At 41.6% G+C, this 21,722-nt stretch overlaps 1 protein-coding gene across 2 annotated transcripts in view; it reads left to right on the top strand.

Moving 5' to 3' along the window:
* LOC122789446 (AP-3 complex subunit mu-1) overlaps positions 1-21,722 on the top strand; it is a 243,651-nt gene that overhangs the window by 63,609 nt on the left and 158,320 nt on the right. For both annotated transcript variants that reach the window (XM_044056909.1, XR_006362810.1), the window contains exon 6: positions 7,852-7,985. In XM_044056909.1, coding sequence (XP_043912844.1) covers positions 7,852-7,985 — 134 coding nt within the window. The remainder of the gene's footprint in view (positions 1-7,851; positions 7,986-21,722) is intronic.

Here is a 21,722-nt window from a genome sequence, read left to right on the forward strand (position 1 = left end):
CGGGTGTTTCCGTATCTAGACGACTGGCTCCTATCCGCCACCACCGAGTATCGTCTTCTACAAGCTAGGGATTACACCATCAGTCTTTGCTCTTCACTAGGCATAACGGTGAATTTTGGAAAATCTGTCTTATCGCCGTCACAGCGTATCTTATTTATAGGAGCACAGCTAGACACCTCCCTGGGTCAAGTTACTCTCCCCTCACCAAGAGTATCAGACCTCAGGCATCAAATTTCGGTCCTTCTACACAGCAAGAGAGTCCCTGCACGACAAATATTAAGAGTACTAGGCTTGATGGCAGCCTCCCTTATTGTAGTTCCTTTAGGCAGGATGCACATGAGGATTCTTCAATGGATGCTATTTGCCCAGTGGTCGTATCGACAACTTCCACTGTCTCACGAAATCTTGATCATGAATTTTTGCAAGAAGGATCTCTTGTGGTGGATACACAGTCAAGAGCTGACACTAGGACGACCGTTTGTATTACCCAGTCCGGTAGCAACTCTAACCACGGACGCTTCCCTGATAGGGTGGAGGGGATTCTTTCAGGGACAAACAGTCCAAGGTCAATGGTCCAACTTGGAGTACAATCTGCACATCAATGTTCTAGAGCTGAGGGCAGTGTTTCTAGCGTTGAAACACTTTCACAAGTCTTTACCTCGGGGAACAGTGACAGTTCAGACAGACAACATGTCAGTGGTCTGGTACATAAACAAGCAAGGGGGAACCAGATCTTACCCGTTATGCAGAGAGGCCCTCAGAATTTGGCAATGGGCAAAGTCCACTGGACGCTTTCTGATAGCAACGCACATCCCGGGGACTTCCAACGTAATCGCAGACAGGTTGAGCAGAGCCATCCTGTTCCCTCACGAGTGGCCCCTCAAACCTCAAGTGGCGGAAGAGATCGTCCGCAGATGGGGCCAGCCTTGCTGCAACCTGTTTGCATCCCCATTGAATGCCAAATGCAGAAGCTACTTTGCCCCATTACCCCCTCCAGGGGGTGTCCCCAGGGACGCACTGGTATACGATTGGCCCCCGGGTCTCCTTTACGCTTTTCCTCCTGTTCCACTAATTCCCAGGTTTTTGCAGAAAGCCAAATGTCTGGACAGGACCATAATACTGATAGCCCCATTCTGGCCTCGACAAATCTCGTTTCCCTTCCTTCAATCTCAAGTGGAGGAACCATGGATGCTGGACCCGGAGCCAGACCTGTTGACACATTCGTCGGGAGTTCCTCACACCTTCCTCAAATCCCTCAAACTGAGAGCTTGGCTGCTCCGCTTCTCATCTTAGCCAGGTCGGAGTTACTATCCCCTGCAGTACAACAAATTATTGTATCTTCTCACAAACCATCTACAAGGAAATTGTACAACAGCAAATGGAACCGTTTTGCGCACTGGGCCTCCAAACAAGGTATAGATCCATTTGGGGTTCCAGTACACAAGATACTAGATTTTCTTACCACACTTTTTCAAGAAGGAGCATCAACATCCACTATAAGGGTTCTACTGGCGGCTATATCCAATTTTCATATTGGCCGTGAAGATGGTTCTCTTATGTCCCGCAGGCTTTGTAAAGCCTTCATGAAAGGTACCTTTCACCTCCGTCCCCCCTTTCGTAATCCAATAGCACCTTGGAATCTTAATCTCATGCTGTCACAACTCATGTTGCCCCCATTTGAACCAGCAGCCACAACTCCGTTAAAGTTCCTTTCGTGGAAAACACTTTTTCTGGTTGCCATCACTTCCGCCAGGAGAGTTTTAGAGTTACAGGCTCTATCTATCCGACCCCCGTACATGATTTTTCATCCAGATAGAGTAACCTTGCTCATCAATCCGTCCTTCCTTCCGAAGGTTTGTTCGATTCAAAACATCAATCAGTCTATCGAACTACCTACCTTCTTTAAAAACCATTCCAATAAGTTAGAATACACATTGCACAAATTGGACGTTCACAGGCAACTGAGATTTTACTTACATAGGAGAAAAGAGTACAGCAAGTCAGACCAACTATTTGTCTCGTATGCTGACCAAAGGAAAGGACAGGCAGTAACGAAGGTTACCTTATCCAAATGGCTCTCAGATTGCATAAATTTTGTATATGCTGAATCGAAACAGCAACTCCCTTTCAAACCCAGAGCTCATTCGACAAGGGCGATCGCTGCCTCTTCAGCCCATACCGCTCGTTTGCCTTTAGATACCATTTGTGCAGCGGCAACTTGGGCAAAACCACATACTTTTATCGCCCACTATAAACTAGACAAAAGCTCCAGGGACAGGGCGACATTTGGTTCCACTGTACTCAGGAATGTTCTCCCTTGAGCCACCCGGGAAAAAGGAGCTAGGGACGCTACCCGTGTGTAAGAACAAACGGCGAGATCGAACAATTTCACATTAAGAAGTTATGTCTTACCATAACGATCCATGTGAATTGTTCATCTCGCCTTTGGTCTTGCATTCCCCCCCTCCATAGGACATGTCCTGCGGTCTGGGAGAACGGTTTCAACTGAATTCCTTTTCAGCCTTTTCTAGATATTGTTAGCATATTATTGTACATTAGTAATGGCATCTTTTCTCTTCTATTTGAGAGTAGGGTTCCAGACACTGTGTGGTATCTGTTTGTAAGTGTTCTAGACACAGTTCTAAAGGGATTCTTCTGGTATAGCAAACTAGATCTGAGGGTTAGCACCTGAGGATCATGGGATATTACTGTGCCTCAAGCTTTCTCGAAGATGCGGAGCTAGTGATGTGGCCGACTCGGAGCCGAGGATCGGCTCCGAACCCATGTGTAAGAACAAAGGCGAGATGAACAATTCACATGGAACGTTATGGTAAGAACATAACTTCTTATTTTGTTTTATGTCTAGACACTGAGGTAAGTCTTTGAGTGTGACAGTTATATGGGTTCTCTCGTAAGACTTGCAGGTCCACTTAGGTTTGGGGGCGACCCCAGGGGTGTTGGGTCCTTCATCATGAGTATTTCTGATCAGTGGCTGAGTGACTCAGGAGACCACTTCCCATACTATGCTAGGTGATATTAGTCGTAAGGCATTAGGTAGGGTCCAGGTGGTGCAAGAGCTGCAGGATGCATCTCCCCAGGGTAGGAGCTAGGAGCATGATTGCTTCATTCGGGTTCAAGCTAAAGTTTTAGTCTCTAAAGACAGCAGTGAGCAGTAATAGTAAAATAAACCAATAAAATATAAAGGAAACCAGAGTATAGGTGTAAGTAACAAAACAAAAGAAGATATAAACAGTATAATAAAAAGGTGGTAAGATTGCATAAAGTTGACTGAAAATGTAATGCTAAAGGTGGTCTAATGTGGTCTGCTAAAGTAATTTAGAAGAAAGAGACAGTAAAACCAAATTGTGATGACACATGAACAGAGGGTGTTGAATAGATGAGGAAATAGCAGAGATGCACTAACAAGCTTCAGAAGTAAATAACTGAAGACTAGACAAAAGAAAAAAAAACAACATTGTTAATGTAAATAATATACTCACCTTAGACACAAAGTACAGCAGCTGCTGTCTGCTTCTGCATAGTCAGGCTAACATGCTTCTTAGGTTAACTAACTGCTGGAAAAATGCAGGAGTGGTCCGTCCGTAATTCAAGATATAAGCCAGATCTGGTGGCAAAAAACTGCGTGACTTGAGTGTTCCCAATCAAATGGTCAAGTAACAAAACACAGAGGAAATTCTTTTGCATCAGGAATGACAAAAACAACTGACAGCCAACAGACAAACACCGTATAACTGCTATATCAAATGTCGGTGTTGAGAGCAAGTCTGGCTAAATAATAGTACAGCTAGAGACTAAGATCACGCAAAGTGCAGGTGTTCCACATTGTAATACTCTCAGGTTGGGTTCCTCAAGTTTTTATTAAGAAGTTTTTTATCCCTCATCCAGAGTTTCTTTAACATTGTGAGTGCTACAGATGTGTTCTGTTGCTGATCTACATTCTGTTGATGCGGCTGCCAGCGAAAAACTGCAGAGACATCACAGGCATGTTTCCAAAGGAGTGATTCATCAGATTACTGACGAATTCTCAGCCAACAGCCCTGTGCAGTTCTCGAATTCACCAGTAATCTTTGAAGCAGAATGAGCACAGCTGCGTGACACTGAGTCACGTGACTCCGCTAATGAGCATGTGCATTAAGAGAGAGTGCTGGGAGCAGTTAACAGTGGGAAGAACTAAGAATTTGCATAGTCTGATATCAGCACACTGACTACCTCATGCCAACATATGTACAGATTTATAAAAGATGAACCCAAGCAAGATGCTGCAGCGATGTGTATGCAGTGGAACATTATCTATGATGTAATGTCCCTATTGCAAGCAACAGTATCACTGCACACAAATGTGTCCTTACAGTGTTAGAAGGGGATCTTACTCTGACACCTCCTCCAGCTGTAGTGATCCCGCAGGTAAATGCTGAGAACTGATGCAGAAACCTTCATGCATCAGATTGCTGACTTGTAAGTACTGGTGTTCTGTGAATTGTGATATTAATCCACTGCTCTGCATCTCACCTTTTTAGTGTTTTCTATAAGAGCCATAGCTGTTTTGTAGCAGTTCCCTGGAATTCACTCAAATGCTTATGCTGCAGTAAAAATGGTCAGTGCTTAACACTGATTTAGAGATTTTTTTTCTTTGTAATATTATGTAACTGTGGAATTGCTGTACTTAAAGTTTGGGGTGTGGGGGTGTAGGTGGCTTTAGTTACCCCTCCCCCAAAAGTAATTGCAGTGAATGGCACTGATTTGTTTCTGTTGATTGCTATTGCTCAGAAAAGTATTTGAGCAATGATAAGACAGTTATGTGTAATGGATACAGTGATCACAGCACCATTAGCGTACATATCGCAGTGTGACCTAGTAAATACAGTGATCACAGCACCATTAGCGTACATATCACAGTGTGACCTAGTGGATACAGAGATCTCAGCACCATTAGCATACGTATTGCAGTGTGACCTAGTGGCTACAGTGATCACAGCACCATTATTGCAGTGTGACCTCTGTAAGCAGATGGTATCTTTGTATAGTGTGCAATTTCAGTGGTGCATGTGTATTGTTAAGTAATGTATTAAACTTTAAATGTGTGTATAGTACATGCAGTGTGCACAGTATGCCATATTTTACGTCTTTGCAGGCTGTAGACTATGGGAATTGCAGTTCATTTGTTTATTGGTTATTCTTAATGAGTCTCTTGTTTTACACACACTCCAGTCACTGTGTAAGTATGAGTCTCTTGTTTTGCACACACTCCAGTCACTGTGTAAGTATGAGTCTCTTGTTTTACACACGCTCCAGTCACTGTGTAAGTATGAGTCTCTTGTTGTGCACACGCTCCAGTCACTGTGTAAGTATGAGTCTCTTGTTGTGCACACACTCCAGTCACTGTGTAAGTATGAGTCTCTTGTTGTGCACACACTCCAGTCACTGTGTAAGTATGAGTCTCTTGTTGTGCACACACTCCAGTCACTGTGTAAGTATGAGTCTCTTGTTCTGCACACACTCCAGTCACTGTGTAAGTATGAGTCTCTTGTTTTCCACACACTGCAGTCACTGTGTAAGTATGAGTTTGAGCAAGTGTTGTCATCCGTTCATTATAGGTTATGCTGTGTCCTGTCCCTCACATCCATGCTTTTCACCTTGAAAACTACTCCTTTCCTTCCCTTGCCAGTGATTTCATTTAACCCCCCATTCTCCTAAAGAACATGTTGTAGTGGCCCCCAGTGATGGAAAAACATTATTTTTTCTTCAGGGTGCACAGGCCATTATGCTGTGTGCCCTCCTGTTATTGGGCAGGTGGTCCACATCAGCATAAGCGCTTAGTTTGGTGTTGACATGTACAATGTACTGAGCACTCTGTGTACAGTACATTTGTCTGAAAATCACAGTGGCGACACTGTCTTGAGTGACATTCGATTAAGGATTTCACTAATATCTGTCCTACACACCAGACAATTGCAGGATAGACCAGGTCTTTGGATGCTAATGGTACTGTTTATCTGTGTAAAGGAACTTAGATTGTCGATGTTAATGCATTGAATTTTAAACTATAATACACTAGGATAAAATGTTAACAAATTCACCAATGTTAAGTGTTGGTAGAAATTTCTAAGTTTGCTTTTAAATGTAGCTGACAGTGTTGTGTTGTACTAGTGGCATCTTTTTTTAAGGTTGGTATCTTTACCTTTGTACCCTGTGATCCTCATTCTGACAGTTGTGCTAGCCCTCTTGTCTTCTCCAGTAACAATTTTTCTGTAAGGTTGTTGCTAATCCTTTTATGGTAATGCACACACCATTTGTAGTTTCTGTAGTTAGTCCTTTCAAGAAACGTTTAGTTTAAGAAATTTAAAGATTTTTTTTAATGGTTTATTTAACACCATCTTCAAACAAAATATTCCGATTTGTAGTGCTTGGAGTGTAACCATTTACTACACCAGGTACAATACAAAACATAACTTTCATGTAATTTGATTTATTTCACTTCAGGAACAGAGAGAGTGTTAGAATATTTCGTAACCTTCACTCTTAGCTGTGTATCTGAAGTTTTTTTTGTGTGTGTTTTTGAGAGTTATTACTGGTCTGTATTGCTCCAGTGTCCATTCTTGCATTGTTTTTTGTTGGTTGTTTTTATGAGCGTTATTACTGGCCTGTGTTGCTCCAGTGTCCATTCTTGCATTGTTTTTTGTTGGTGATATTAAACATAGTTTTTATGAGCATCATTACTGGTCTGTATTGCTCCACTATCCATTCTTGCATTGTTTTTTGTTAGTGATATTAAACATTGTTTTTATGAGCATCATTACTGGTCTGTATTGCTCCAGTATCCATTCTTGCATTGTTTTTTGTTGGTGATATTAAACATTGTTTTTATGAGCATCATTACTGATCTGTATTGCTCCAGTGTCCCATTCTTGCATTGTTTTTTGTTGGTGATATTAAACATTGTTTTTTTTATGAGCGTCATTACTGGTCTGTATTGCTTCAGTATCCATTCTTGCATTGTTTTTTGGTTGTTTTTATGAGCGTTATTACTGGTCTGTGTTGCTCCAGTGTCCCATTCTTGCATTGTTTTTGTTGGTGATATTAAACATTGTTTTTATGAGTGTCATTAATGGTCTGTATTGCTCCAGTGTCCATTCTTGCATTGTTTTCTGTTGGTGATATTAAACATTGTTTTTATGAGCATCATTACTGATCTGTATTGCTCCAGTGTCCCTTTCTTGCATTGTTTTTTGTTGGTGATATTAAACATTGTTTTTTTTTATGACCGTCATTACTGGTCTGTATTGCTCCAGTATCCATTCTTGCATTGTTTTTTGTTGGTGATATTAAACATTGTTTTTTTTACGAGCGTTATTACTGGTCTGTATTGCTCCAGTGTCCATTCTTGCATTGTTTTTTGTTGGTGATATTAAACATTGTTTTTATGAGTGTCATTACTGGTCTGTATTGCTCCAGTGTCCATTCTTGCATTGTTTTTTGTTGGTTGTTTTTATGAGCGTTATTACTGGTCTGTGTTGCTCCAGTGTCCATTTTTGCACTATTTTTTGTTGGTGATATTAAACATTGTTTTTATGAGCGTCATTACTGGTCTGTATTGCTCCAGTATCCATTCTTGCATTGTTTTTTGTTGGTGATATTAAACATTGTTTTTATGAGCGTCATTACTGGTCTGTATTGCTCCAGTGTCCATTCTTGCATTGTTTTTTGTTGGCGATATTAAATATCAGCAAATTGTTTATTCCTTGATTTACTTGTCTGAGACTAATTGTGAGGAAACTGCTAACTTTCTAGAATTTCTTTTCACCATTTCTTATTTGTGTTTTTTTTTCCCAGAATCCAAGACTTCTTGATGATGTCAGCTTTCATCCCTGTGTTCGGTATAAGCGATGGGAATCGGAACGAGTATTATCATTTATTCCTCCAGATGGAAACTTCCGCCTTATGTCATATCGTGTTAGTTCTCAAAAGTAAGAGATCAAATGAGAAGCTTAAATAAAACTGGGTTCTTTTTTAGTTAAGAATAGTACAGAAAGATCCTCTTAGTCTATGGCAGATAGAAACATACACTTGAAATTTAAGGCAGAGGCTGTGCTTTAAGTATGTCTGGGTTATTCTTTCAGTCATCTTGGTCATGTAATCTTTTTTTGGCTACTGTGAAGTCAGCAGAAAACTAGAACAGGAGACTTTTTAGCTGCTATGTATGCATTTTTTTTCTTTTCCACATCACACCACTTTCCTCCTTTGTAAGAAATTGTTTTTAATTTTAGTGGACACAAAGTATAATTGTAGGGAGGCATGAATCTGGGTGTCTGTAATGCAGATCTCATAGTGTTAGTAAGAGGTAGCTGAATCATTTATTTTTATTTTATTTCACATTTGTTTATCAGGAAGGTCTGACTGGACACAGGTCCTTTTTCAGCGGAGGTCCTGGGAGAAAAGCTCCACAGAAGAAATAGAAACTGAGAACATGAAGATCAAATGACATACAAATAGTAGTAATAGTACAAGCAATCACAACGTGGAAATTAAACAATTACAAGCAGAGCAGTAGATAACATAAACAGTCAATTATACAATAGCATTTAGTATACACATAACATGGCACATAGTAGTAGTTGGTAATACTTCAGCTGGAAGCTAGATGCTGTTAATATATAATTCATTGAGCTGGCAGATAAACCTATAATCTGAACAGTTTATAAAGCAGATGTTAGTCCAGTTGGTAGAATGAGCTGGGGAAGAGCTAAGGGAAATTGTCTGGAAGAGGTAGGAGTAGAGAAGTGACAAGGAGATGGAGGATGTGGTTTTAAAAAGTAGGGTGGGACTCGGGTGGTTGATGCTGTATTAGAAGTAGATATGAGGGGGTAGGTATTTAGGAATGTTAGAGAAGGGCATGAGACAGTGAGTAATAGTGGGGAGGGAGGAGGTGATTCATTTGGTCTTTCAGTGATTTTTGCCCCCCCCCCCCCCCCCCCATGCCTGCTGACTGTCAAGTTCCCTCCTTTTATGCACCTGTTCTTTCCTGGTTGCTGAGTTTTTTTTTTTTTTTTTTTTTTTTTTTTGGGGGGGGGGGGAGGCGTTTTCCTAAGAGGAGTAAATTGGAAGGTCTGTCTTCCAAGCAAACAGAAGGGGACAGTGTTTTTTTCCCTCTAAGCCTTGCCTTCAGTACTTCTTCGTGGTAGCTTTCCCACAATAGTAGCCCCAAAGGGTCACTGTCTCTCTCTTACATACATACACACACACACCTGTATATGAACCAGCGTGTCCAAGGTGCATGGTGGGAGAGCATATCCCTGTTTTTTATGACAGCTTTTGTGCATCCAAGCCTTTGTCTGGCTGTGGCATCACAGACCAAATTGTCACAAACTATTTATGACTTCTGACCATTCTCTCATGCCTGGTGCTTATTGAACTTGGGTCATCTGCTGAATCATTCCTTCTGAATTTATTTATTTATTTATTTTATTTTATTTTACATTTGTTGACCGGGCTAGTCTAGCTGGACATATATCCGTTTACAGTAGAGGCCCGGGGAGAAAAGCTCCAGTATGGACAAAATAACAGAGATTAATAACAATTTTCTTAGTAGATTTATACAAGGTACAAGAGAGGATATCTATCACATTTTAAAAAAAAATAAGTTCAAGTTAACAACAAAAAGCAAGATCTACATAGTAAAGTTATTAAGAGATCTAGGAATCCCTTAGTATTCACCTCTCAAATCCAGAAAGCTTCAGGTAGGGCCAGTATGGGGACAGGAATAAAAAATAATAAGGTGTGTTGAGCCATACTTTTAATCTGGATTGGTACAGGGACATAGCCATTGAGAAGTAAGGTGTGCTTTGATTTGTCTTTTGAAGAGAGAGGTGGACTGAAGAGTCGCTATTTCTTGAGGGATTAGATTCCAGTGTTTCCCTATGGAATTAGAAAATAGTGCATCACCAGCTTTGTTATGGGATTTAGTTATAGATACTAGAGACTTGTTGGCAGAACGAAGTGTGTCTAGGTTCTTATATGGAGAGATAAGTTTAGCCAGGCTTGAAGTACAAGCAGAAAGGCAGATTGTTTACTTTAGAGTCTGTACAGTGTTTGCCATAGGTAGCTGTACGCTGCAGGAAATTGGCACAGAATGACAGATGTTGGAACGGGAGATGTTCCTCGTTTGATGTCTGCTACATTAGCCTTAGCTCTATGGGTTATATTTTAATAAGAATGCAACAGTCAGCCAAGTTCCAAAGCGTAAGGCTAGTTCCCTGAAAGTTGTCAGTGCTATGAAATTAAAAATTTAATTCCTTGTTCTAGCAGCAAAAATGTACAAAAATAAGGGTGATGGAAGGAGTGAACAGCTACTGCAGCAGTGATCATTCAAAAGTACGTTGTTACAGTAAGTTGTCTTACACAACTGTACACTGTTCTTCATTTCATCACTTCTTCAGTAGCCTTATGGGTATACTAACATTTCTTGCACTGACTATCAGGGGAAGGATGAGTGTCCATTAACCTCAGCAATGTCTGCCCTAGACCTGAAGAAATAATCTAGTTTGTGGTGCTTTTTAAATGCATGTACAAAGGATCAAGTTGCCACTTCTAGAATCCACCCCCTGTCCAAAAAGGCACAGATGAAGCCAAGGCCGTGGTAGAATGAGCCTTGACCCTGCCTGGAATTGTTTTCTTCTGTGAGGTAACATTAGAGAACAATGTGATAATGGTGCGCTTTTGCATAGGTTGTCCTTGTTCTTACCTAAATAAGAAATGAATAACTGATCTGAGTTTGTGAGTATTTTAGTTCTGTCAGTATCGGAGTAGCCTGCGGACATCCAGAGACTGGACAATACTTTTTCTCTCATTTTGTGGCTCTGGGAAATGGATAGTTACTGTTACCTAGCCAGTTGTCCACACAGGACTTTTACAGAGTGCAGTTGTGGTGTTTTCCTCTTAACATATATTCAAATTCTTCAGTCTTATTCAGGCAGCTGGCTGTTGCACTACTGCACTTAACTTCAGTGTCACTCTCGGGACCTCTCCACGTTGCTGTGTGACTCTTGGCCACAAAATCATTCTTTCCGAGAGTTTGGTCTGAAGGCGTTGCTTGCAACCTTTAGTGCTTACTCTTACTCTACACAGATACTGTGGCACACTTGAGTGGGATTTTAATGTTAGCAGTCCTCATCCTACAGGGCGTTTCATTCTCCTTCTCTTCATTGTCCGTTTTCCAAAGCAGATGGCAACACAATAGTCCTATTCTTGGCCAAGCAATCAGTATCTTCTCCTTATCAGTCCCTTTAGCCCTTGGGCCTTGGCTAGCCATGCAATCAGTATCTTCTCCTTATCACTCCCTTTGGCCTCGGGCATTTGGCTGTTCAGTATAACTCATGTTTTGACCTTTGCCCTCTGGCCTTGGCTATTCAGTATAGCTCATGTTTTGACCTTTGCCCTAGTACCTTGGCTATTCAGTATAGATCATGTTTTGACCTTTACCCTCGGGCCTTGGCTATTCAGTATAGCTCATGTTTTGACCTTTGCCGTTCAGTATAGCTCATGTTTTCACCTTTGCCCTAGAGCCTTGGCTGTTCAGTACAGCTCATGTTTTTACCTTTGCCCTAGAACCTTGGCTGTTCAGTATAGCTCATGTTTTAACCTTTGCCCTAGGGCCTAGGCTGTTTAGTATAGCTCATGTTTTAACCTTTGCCCTAGGGCCTTGGCTGTTCAGTATAGCTCATGTTTTAACCTTTGCCCAAGGGCCTTGGCTGTTCAGTATAGCTGATGTTTTTACCCTTGCTCTAGGGCCTTGGCTACTCAGTATAGCTTATGTTTTGACCTTTGCCCTAGGGCCTTGGCTACTCAGTATAGCTCATGTTTTGACCTTTGCCCTAGGGCCTTGGCTACTCAGTGTAGCTCATTTTTTGACCTTTGCCCTCTGGCCTTGGCTATTCAGTATAGCTCATGATGTTCATCGTGCATACAGCTGCAGTCATAACAGATGGGTTATCCTGCCGTCAGGCGGGTCCTCGGTCGGCCGAATTCCAAAGTCTAGGTCCGGCGTCGGTTGTCATTGCTTCCTCCCTGACGTCAGTGCGGCACGGGTATAAAAGAGGCAGCCGATGCCATTTTCTTCAGTCTTTCTTGCCACGCGGTGCCCGAAGCAGAAGCAGTTCGCAAGTGCCGGTCGGCCAGCTCCTGAGATTTACGAAAGTATTTCAGCCGAAGTCTTCTTGAAAGCTAAGTAACCCGTTGAAACTTTTCTTGCCTCAGACCAATGTCAGACAAAGTTAATAATTGCATTTCATGTGGGAAGCAAATACCGCATAAGGATTTCCACTCTTACTGTATACCTTGCTTAGGCCCAGACCACGACGTCTCGGCCTGCCGTTTTTGTGCTAGATTCAACAAATGCACTATTAAGCGTCGGGCGGAGTTCGCCCTTCACTTTTTTTGGCAAAAAATTTAATTATATTATGTTGTCGGATACTCCGACTCCAGTTTTGAGCAAAAAATGCAAAGATAAGGACCGACATACGAGGTCTGCACCACCTACTGATACCACGCTAAGGCCGACCTACCGGTTCTCCGGTACTCAGCGAGGCGCCTACACAGCCCCTGAGTACTGATGACAATGCATTACCGGTGTCTTCAGTTCCCGAGGTCGCAGGCTCCTCGGCCCCCATTCCTACTACAGATACTGACGCAACTCCTGGCGGGGAAACTCAGAATTTAGACAGGCTTGCCATTTCTCAAGGGGTCTTCAGGCCTTCCTCCTTCTCTATTAAAGCCTTCACTAAATATAAAACCGCCATGAAAACCAAAAAACAGGTTCCTCAGACACCCTCTCAAGGCACCATGCCTAAAAAACAGATGCTTAAAATGGCTGAGGATTTGATTACTCTTATCAGGGGTTCTCAACCCCCCTCTGACAAAAGGCCCAGATTAGGGGAAGACTACCCTTCCTCAGATCAAGCTTCTATTACCTCAGAACTATCTGAGGACCAGGATTGTGCCTATTCTCCATTCGAAGATTCTGATGCAGAGGAGTCTATTCCCTCGGTCTCCCCCCCTGAGGACTTCTCTTTTGGGGAAACCCTGCATACATTGAGGGAACACTTTCACTGGGAAGGCCAAGATTACTCAGATTCCAAGAAAAGGCTCAGGGAATTTCTTCTGCTCCCCCAGCATAGGCCTCTGGCTATCTCTCCTGTTTTAGATATATTGGATGATGTGTACACAGAAGCCAGCCTTAATCCTGATTCTTTGCCTCCAGCTCCTGTTAAACCAGACAGGTATTACCGGGTTCCTGATTCTCACCAGTTCCTATATAAAAGCCATACTGCTGACCCAGAAACTATTTCACAGGGTCCCAAGGGAATTAAGGCCTCTGCTGCTAAAAACCCATTACCTTCAGAGAGAGATTCCAGATCTTTAGTAAGGTGGGGGAAAAAGGTGTACACCTCGGCCACTTTAACCATGAGGGCATTAAACTGTCAGTTCCATATGTTAAAGTATCAGCAGTTTTTGATATCTCAGCTGAAAAATAAGATGACACAACCAGAACAACCAGATTTAAAAGAGTTGCAGGATTTGTTGCATGGTGCAGAGCAAGTGGGTAAACATACCTTGCAGTGTGGTTTTGATGCTTTAGAGGCCTCATGTAGAGCTGCTGTTACGGGGTCTGTTATATGTAGGCATGCTTGGCTCAAAGAGCAAACCTTACCAGATCATGTCAAAGCTAAATGATTAGATGCACCTCTTCAAAAAGATGTATTGTTTGGTGTTAAAGCAGAGGAGGTGGTAAAGAAAATGGAGGAAAAAGCGAAATCAATGCAAACGGTGAAAGATTTCCTGCAGGTACAGCCTCCACGTTTCAGCAGAAACTGGCCTTCAAAAAATTGGTCCTTTCCAGCCACGGACAGACCTCAAAGGGGCAGATACAGGCGTCCAAGGGGTAGAGGGCAACCTCAAGGATCTTTCAGAGCCAGACAGTGGCAAGTATCAACCCCAAGAGGTGGAGAAGATAGATCACAGTCTTTTAGAAAACAGACGCAATGACTTCCCCCTACACCTGCCAAGCAAAGCTTTAATGGTAGCACCTTTGGGCGGAAAACTGACATTATTCTCAAAAAATTGGCATATTACAAAAGACAAATGGATTCTGGACATTATAGACAGAGGCTACAGGTTCCACTTTCACACCATTCCAAAAATGAGAGGCATGCCAAACCTGCCACAAAATCAAAGGGCAGAGGCACAAAAACAAATTTCAGCTCTCATGGACATGAAAGCAATTCAAGAGGTACCTGCAAAAGTACAAGGTCAAGAGTTTTATTCCAGACTATTCCTGGTACTAAGGAAAGACAAAGATTGGAGACCTATCTTAGACCTATCCATCCTAAACACATATCTACAGGTGCCAAAATTCAAGATGCTCACATTACAGCATCTCTCTTCTCCAAGGAGGTGCAGGATGTCATCTTGGAGGCCAGAAGACCTTCTACTAGAAAGGCCTACTCCGCAAAATGGAAACAATTTTGTGCCTGGAATCAAAAGAAGGGACAGAATCCTTGGGTAATAAATATACCTCAAATTTTATAGTACCTAGCTGAGATGTTAAACAATGGACTTTCCTTCTCCTCCATCAAGATCCACGGTTCAGCCATTTCTGCACAATACAACACAGATCCTCCTTTATTCTCTCATCCTCTTTTAAGGCAGTTCCTCAGAGGGGCAAAGAATATAAAACCCCCAAGGAAACTACCAGTCCCTGCTTGGGACCTCAACTTCGTATTGAAAAAGCTGACTCTTCCTCCCTTCGAGCCAGCTTCTTCGTCAGAGTTACAGTACTTGTCATGGAAAACAGCCTTTCTTCTGGCTATCGCCTTAGCTCGCAGGGTTTCGGTGCTACAGGCCCTCATGGCTCTGCAACCATTCATCATTTTCCATCAGGATAGAGTTTCCTTACGTACCAACCCTACCATTATGCCAAAGGTAGTATCCAATGTAGCTTTGAATCAGACTATCCACTTACCTACCTTTTATCCTAATCCACAAAACAAAGGGGAAAGACTACTACATTCCTTGGACATTCACAGACAACTTCGTTATTATTTGGACAGGACAAAGCCATTCAGGAAATCTGAGCAACTCTTTGTGTCCTATGCTGCAGGTGCTCAAGGAAAGGCTATTTCCAAACAGACAATTTCAAAATGGATAGCCCACTGCATACGCTTTTGTTACTCATTTCATGGAAAAACTGTGCCTGCATGCATCAGATCCCACTCCACCAGGGCCACAGCTACCTCTGCAGCTTTCCTCAGGGGGGGTACCTACCAAGGACATTTTGGAAGCAGCCACTTGGAGTTCAGGGCACACTTTCTCCAAACACTATCACCTTCCACTGTACTCTAAATCTAGAGCGGGATTTGCCACAGCTGTCCTGCAGGGCATCCTAGCCCCTCCTAGTTCCACTTAGTGCCTACCACCCTTACTTAGCTTTGGGATTCTTCCCATCTGTTATGACTGCAGTTGTATGCACGATGAACATAGTACAGTTTTGTACCTACCATAAATGTAGATGTTCGAGTGCTCATACAGCTGCAGTCCAGGTTTCCCTCCCTCCAACCCCTCTTAGGGGCAGGCCTTATGACAAACCCTTTTCATATAACCTTTTGGGGTATTCTTTTATTGTGTATTTGCTTGCAACTACTGTTTTTGATTTATCAACATTGCATTTTTGCATAACATTATGTTTGCCTTCCTTCTGGGGGCACCTGACATCTGGGGCAAGAAAAACTGAAGAAAATGGCGTCAGCTGCCTCTTTTATACCCCTGCTGCACTGACGTCAGGGAGGAAGCGACGACAACCGACGCCGGACCTAGACTTTGGAATTCGCCCGACCGAGGACCCGCCTGATGGCAGGATAACCCATCTGTTATGACTGCAACTGTATGAGCACTCGAACATCTACATTTATGGTAGGTACAAAACTGTACTTTTTGACCTTTGCCGTTCAGTATAGCTCATGTTTTGACCTTTGCCCTAGAGCCTTGGCTATTCAGTATAGCTCATGTTTTGACCTTTACCCTCAGGCCTTGGCTTTTCAGTATAGCTCATGTTTTGACCTTTGCTCTCGGGCCTTGGCTATTCAATACAGCTCATGTTTTTACCTTTGCCCTAGAGCCTTGGCTGTTCAGTACAGCTCATGTTTTTATCTTTGCCCTGGAACCGTGGCTGTTCAGTATAGCTCATGTTTTAACCTTTGCCCTAGGGCCTTGGCTGTTCAGTATAGCTCATGTTTTAACCTTTGCCCTAGGGCCTTGGCTGTTCAGTATAGCTCATGTTTTAACCTTTGCCCTAGGGCCTTGGCTGTTCAGTATAGCTCATGTTTTAACCTTTGCCCTAGGGGCTTGGCTACTCATTATAGCTCATGTTTTAACGTTTGCCCTAGGGACTTGGTTGTTCAGTATAGCTCATGTTTTGACCTTTGCCCTAGGGCATTGGCTACTCAGTATAGCTCATGTTTTGACCTTTGCCCTAGGGCCTTGGCTACTCAGTATAGCTCATGTTTTGACCTTTGCTCTAGGGCCTTGGCTACTCAGTATAGCTCATGTTTTGATCTTTGCCCTCAGGCCTTGGCTACTCAGTATAGCTCATATTTTGACCTTTGCCGTAGGTTCTTGGCTACTCAGTATAGCTCATGTTTTGACCTTTGCCCTAGGGCCTTGGCTACTCAGTATAGCTCATGTTTTGACCTTTGCCCTTGGGCCTTTACTCAGTATAGCTCATGTTTTGATCTTTGCCCTCCGGCCTTGGCTACTCAGTATAGCTCATGTTTTGACCTTTGCCCTCAGGCCTTAACTACTCAGTATAGCTCTCGTTTTGCCCTTTGCCCTATATGGCCTTGGCTGTTCAGTATAGCTCTCATTTTGACCTTTGCCCTATAGGGCCTTGGCTGTTCAGTATAGCTCTTGTTTTGACCTTTGCCCTATAGGGCCTTGGCTGTTCAGTATAGCTCTTGTTTTGACCTTTGCCCTGTAGGGCCTTGGCTGTTCAGTATAGCTCATGTTTTTATGTAATTTTGGCTGCCAGGCTCATTTTGGAAGAGTGACTTTCATGTCCCCAGATGGCCCGGACATTCCTCATTTATGTGTACAGAATCCACTTTATTGTCTACAGTCACAATTTCCTCTTGAATCTGTTTCTTTTTAGCATTTCTTCCTTGGCCATTTTGAAAGATGCCCCCATTAAACTATTGTATGGAGGTTCCATCTTTGAACAGCGTTTTTTAGTATAATTTCTCTACATAGGTGACTTGGTTTTTTGCTCCACATGTGTACAGTTATTGTGCAATGACCAGAAAGGACAGGATAACCACCTTGGATACCACAATTGATTGTAGAAAATGTTGAGCGCTTTCTTCCCCACTAAAGGGACTTCCTTAGAACAATGTAAAACACAAACACCCAACTCTATTTATACTCCACCCTAATTAAACAATTACATTAAATCACTAATTGTTAAAAACATAAGTTGTTAAAAATACATACATTTAAAACAAGCAATAACATTCACAAACTGTGATTTAAAACTAAATTCATTATTTTTCCATAAAACATATTGTTGACTTCCAACATTTATTTATTGGTCCCTCATTTACCCCAATATAGGGCATCAAGGGTGAACAAAACAGATGAAACCAATATCAGTATGAGTTTAATTATAACATACAATAGTGAAACTAGTATTATATCCGACATTATTCAAAATAATGGGGAAATACTACAGTTTGATGAGAATATTGCACAGAAGGTTGGTAAGAAAGGAAGATAGATCCTTACAAAATATATTAGAAAGGAGAGTTGAGATTGTAACGTGATGCAACCATTACACTTGAAATCACCCATGGTTCTATTTACTGTTCCTTCATTTTGGAAACGGAAAGATTTCAGGTTAAATGGTAGAACTATACATGGGCATTATAATTGTAACTCCACTAATGTGATATATATGGCTAAATGTCAAGATTGCCCTGTATTTTATATTGGGAAAACTTGTAGGAAATTTAAAGTTAGGGTAGGTGAACATTTAGGGGATATAAGGAATAATAGAATTACCAGTCCAATGTTTAGACATGTACACACATACGCAGGACATGGGTTGAAATTTATGGTGGTAGAACAGTTGCAGTAAGATGTGCATCTAGACATTATGGAATTGAAATGGCAACTGTTTTTAAATGCTTCTCATTATCCTGGAATACATGAAATGATTACTATTTAGAGTATTTTAAAATTGTGTAATATACTGAGGTAAATGAGGGACGTATAAATAAATGTTGGAAGTCAACAATATGTTTTTAGGAAAAATAATGAGTTCAGTTTTAAATCGCAGTCTGTGAATGTTATTGCTTGTTTTAAATGTATGTATTTTTTACAACTGATGTTTTTAACAATTACTGATTTAATGTAATTGTTTAATTAGGGTGGAGTATAAATAGAGTTGGGTGTTTGTGTTTTACATTGTTCTGAGGAAGTCCCTTTAGTGGGGAAGAACATTTTCTACAATAAATTGTGGTATCCAAAGTGGTTGTCCTGTCTTTTCTGGTCATTGGATTATCTGGTTTTATTCTTTCTTTGTGGTTTACAGTTATTGTGCAGAAATGTCTCTGACAGCTCCTGGTTTATGCCTGTAGGCAATATGGGCCTTTCTGGAGGGACTTCCTAACCTTAAGCACCTTACTCTCCATTGGGCCTGCCAGTTTCAGTCTCTGAGTTAAGCTGGACTCTTTGAACCTTTTTCATGGGGGGGGGGGGTCTTATCTTGTAGTTACTTTTTATTTTGAAGCACTGAGCTTTACATTTTGAAAAGCTAATGCAGAGCAAATCAGAGTTTATCAGCTGAAATCTCCATTTCTGAATTGTACTCACTCTTTCCCGTACTCAGTAAGGATCAGCCTTTTGTGTCTGTCCGTTTTGTCTCTACTTCTGTTATTCTCTGTTTGCTGCAATCCCTCTTTTACTTCGGTCTGGGGATGGCTTACTTTCTCCTTCAGAGCATTCACTGTAGTCATTTGGAAGTGCCCAGGCAGTGGCGCTGTACACTCCTCTTTTTCCTGATGTTCAGTTGGCTAGCTGTGCCTTAGACCTTGAGCTGGTTTCACTTTCTGGTACTTTGGAATTTATGCAACTGAACCTATTTTTTCTGCCTGTGCCTAGTCATTACAAGGTTCTGCTGTTGTATCTACAGCTGTCTTTTTTCTGAAGTGTCACTAGTGACTGTCATAAATGACGGATTTATTGTCTGGAACTGGGGGCCTTATTTGCTCTTTGTGAATGGCCTGGTAGCTTGAGATAGTTTTAGATACTGGGCTGTGTACGGCTGCCCTTAATCCAGTAGGTGATGAAGATGGAACTGTGTCAATATCTGTCGTTACGATAAATATGTAACTTTTGTTTCTTTAATAAACAGTTCTTCAATTGATAAATACATTTTTTCTGGCTTAAGTCATCACCTCCTTACAAAGTTCGCATCTGTTTTTATTGAACTAATCCTTGTGTCAAGAAATGACTTTCTGAAGACTCTTGAAGTTCCATAGGAAACTGAATGAAAGTCTAACCTTCTGCCTCATTTCCTGTGGCAAGAGATTAACATCACAACACATAATTAATTGTCTGCATGGTTCGTACATTTCCAAGCAAGTGATAGACAAAGGAAGACTGAGAGGGGTTAAGTGGAGTAGCAGCAGCAGTGCCACAGCACACCCTTTCTCAGTGTCCTGCAAGCATCGTCAGGTAGGAGCAAAGCGACAGCACAGGCTTGTTCAGAGTTATAAAGCATTTCCTGTGCAGGAGATAGACTTAGCTTTTAAGCAATACTCGAGAAATTCTTGGTGTCCCTTAAATTCTTCCGGAAGAACAGAACCTTTTCAGCACTTTTGCAGGCTGCTCAGACAGCACAGGCAAGCTTTCTCTGTAGTTCAGTTAAAGGCAACAGAAATCTAGGAAGAGGCTGCTATAGTTGATTTGCTTGGTGCAAGCATGGAAAGAGACTAGATAAAGCTTAAAAAAATACATACAGAGGTATGTATGTGCAAATGTTTCCTCACTTTAGTGGTCTTTGAAAATCACATATTCACTTGTGTTAGACTGAAAACATCAAATGCTCAAGACACCTTGCACTATTTTGTGGGGGTTTCCTCTTTCTCCAATGTTGAGCGACTGTGAGGTTATGTGTAAGTTTACACGGCAGCAGAGCATTGCCAAAAATGCTACTATGATATCTGCTAGTTGCATAGCTGGAAGCGTGTATGTATGTGTATATGTATATATGAATTTATTATTAATGGTCAAATAGAAACCATTTGATCAAAAAATGATTGCAAAAAAAAAACAAAAAACTGAAACACAAACTTGTCAATATAAAACATGGCGTGGGAAAGAATAAAAGTAAAATCCTAGGTATATAGAATAGTAGGTAAATGGTTCATTTGTAGGAGAACATGAAAAAGAGGGCCATCACTGGGAGACTATAGTGGCATGAGGGAGTAAAGAATTAGCCTGGAATTGGGTGTGAGGCGGTGTTCTGTAATTTCAGACTTTATTTACATGTTAAGTAGTAGACAGGCTGGTCTTAATACAGTCTTCAACCACAACCTTGGGAAATGGTACCAAAACTTTATACAACAACCATAATGAGTTTGTGCAAGAAAAAAGAAAAAGAAAAAAAAAATCAAAATGACACAAAAGCCGTATGAGTCACTTTTTAAACGAGATTAAACTAACACTCATGATGTAGGCAATCATCCATTTATATAAATGAAAACAAACCATATTGACATAATCTTAGTTATGTCAAAATGGTTTGTTTTCATTTATATAAATGGATGATTGCCTACGTCATGAGTATCTTAGTTAAACTGCGGTGGTGGTGCTGCGGTAGCGTTGTCGCCTCACAGTAAGACGTCCTGTTCGAATCTCAGCGAAAGCATCTTCTGTGTGGAGACATGCGTGAATGGGAGTACCTTCGTTGAAGGTTGTGTGTCAGGGCTGGCAACTCGGTACGCAAAAATCTACTGCCAATCATTAGCGGACCGGAGTTCCGCTGTGGCGACCCCTAACCGGAAAAGCCGAAAGATACAACATTGACATAATCTCAGTTGCAAACGTACGTCACTTATCTACCCAATCATTGTCAGATATTACATAGCTCATTCAAATCTTGCTTTCTTTTAAAACTTATTCCTCTCCTGTATGTATTGTTACCACAGTTCCTGTTTATTTTTTTCATATGTAATTTGCTCCTACCCTTTTCTAAACATTCCAATTCCAGTTGTTTTTTCTCTGTTACTATATTCACTGCTTCTAGTACATTTGGTTTAGGCTTTGATTTCCATTTTCTTGTAATTACTTTTTTGGCAGCCACCATATTTAGATTCAGCAAGGTCTGAGGTCTTGTTTTTCTTCTTCTTCTTTTTACAACTGCTCCCGTTAGGGGTTGAAACAGCGGATCATCTGTTTCCATTTCTTCCTATCCTGTACATCTTGCTTTGTCACTTCGACCACATGCATGTCCTCTCTGACCACATCCATAAACCTCATCATAGACCTTCCTCTCTTCCTCTTACCTGGCAGCTCCCTTAGCATCCCTCTCCCATTATACCCAGCATCACTCCTCAGCACATTTCCAAACCAAAGCAGTCTCGACAATCTGGCTTTGT

Source organism: Protopterus annectens, chromosome 14.part0, assembly GCF_019279795.1.
Source record: "Protopterus annectens isolate FY-2018-M chromosome 14.part0, PAN1.0, whole genome shotgun sequence".
In the NCBI taxonomy this organism is placed as follows: Eukaryota; Metazoa; Chordata; order Ceratodontiformes; family Protopteridae; genus Protopterus; species Protopterus annectens.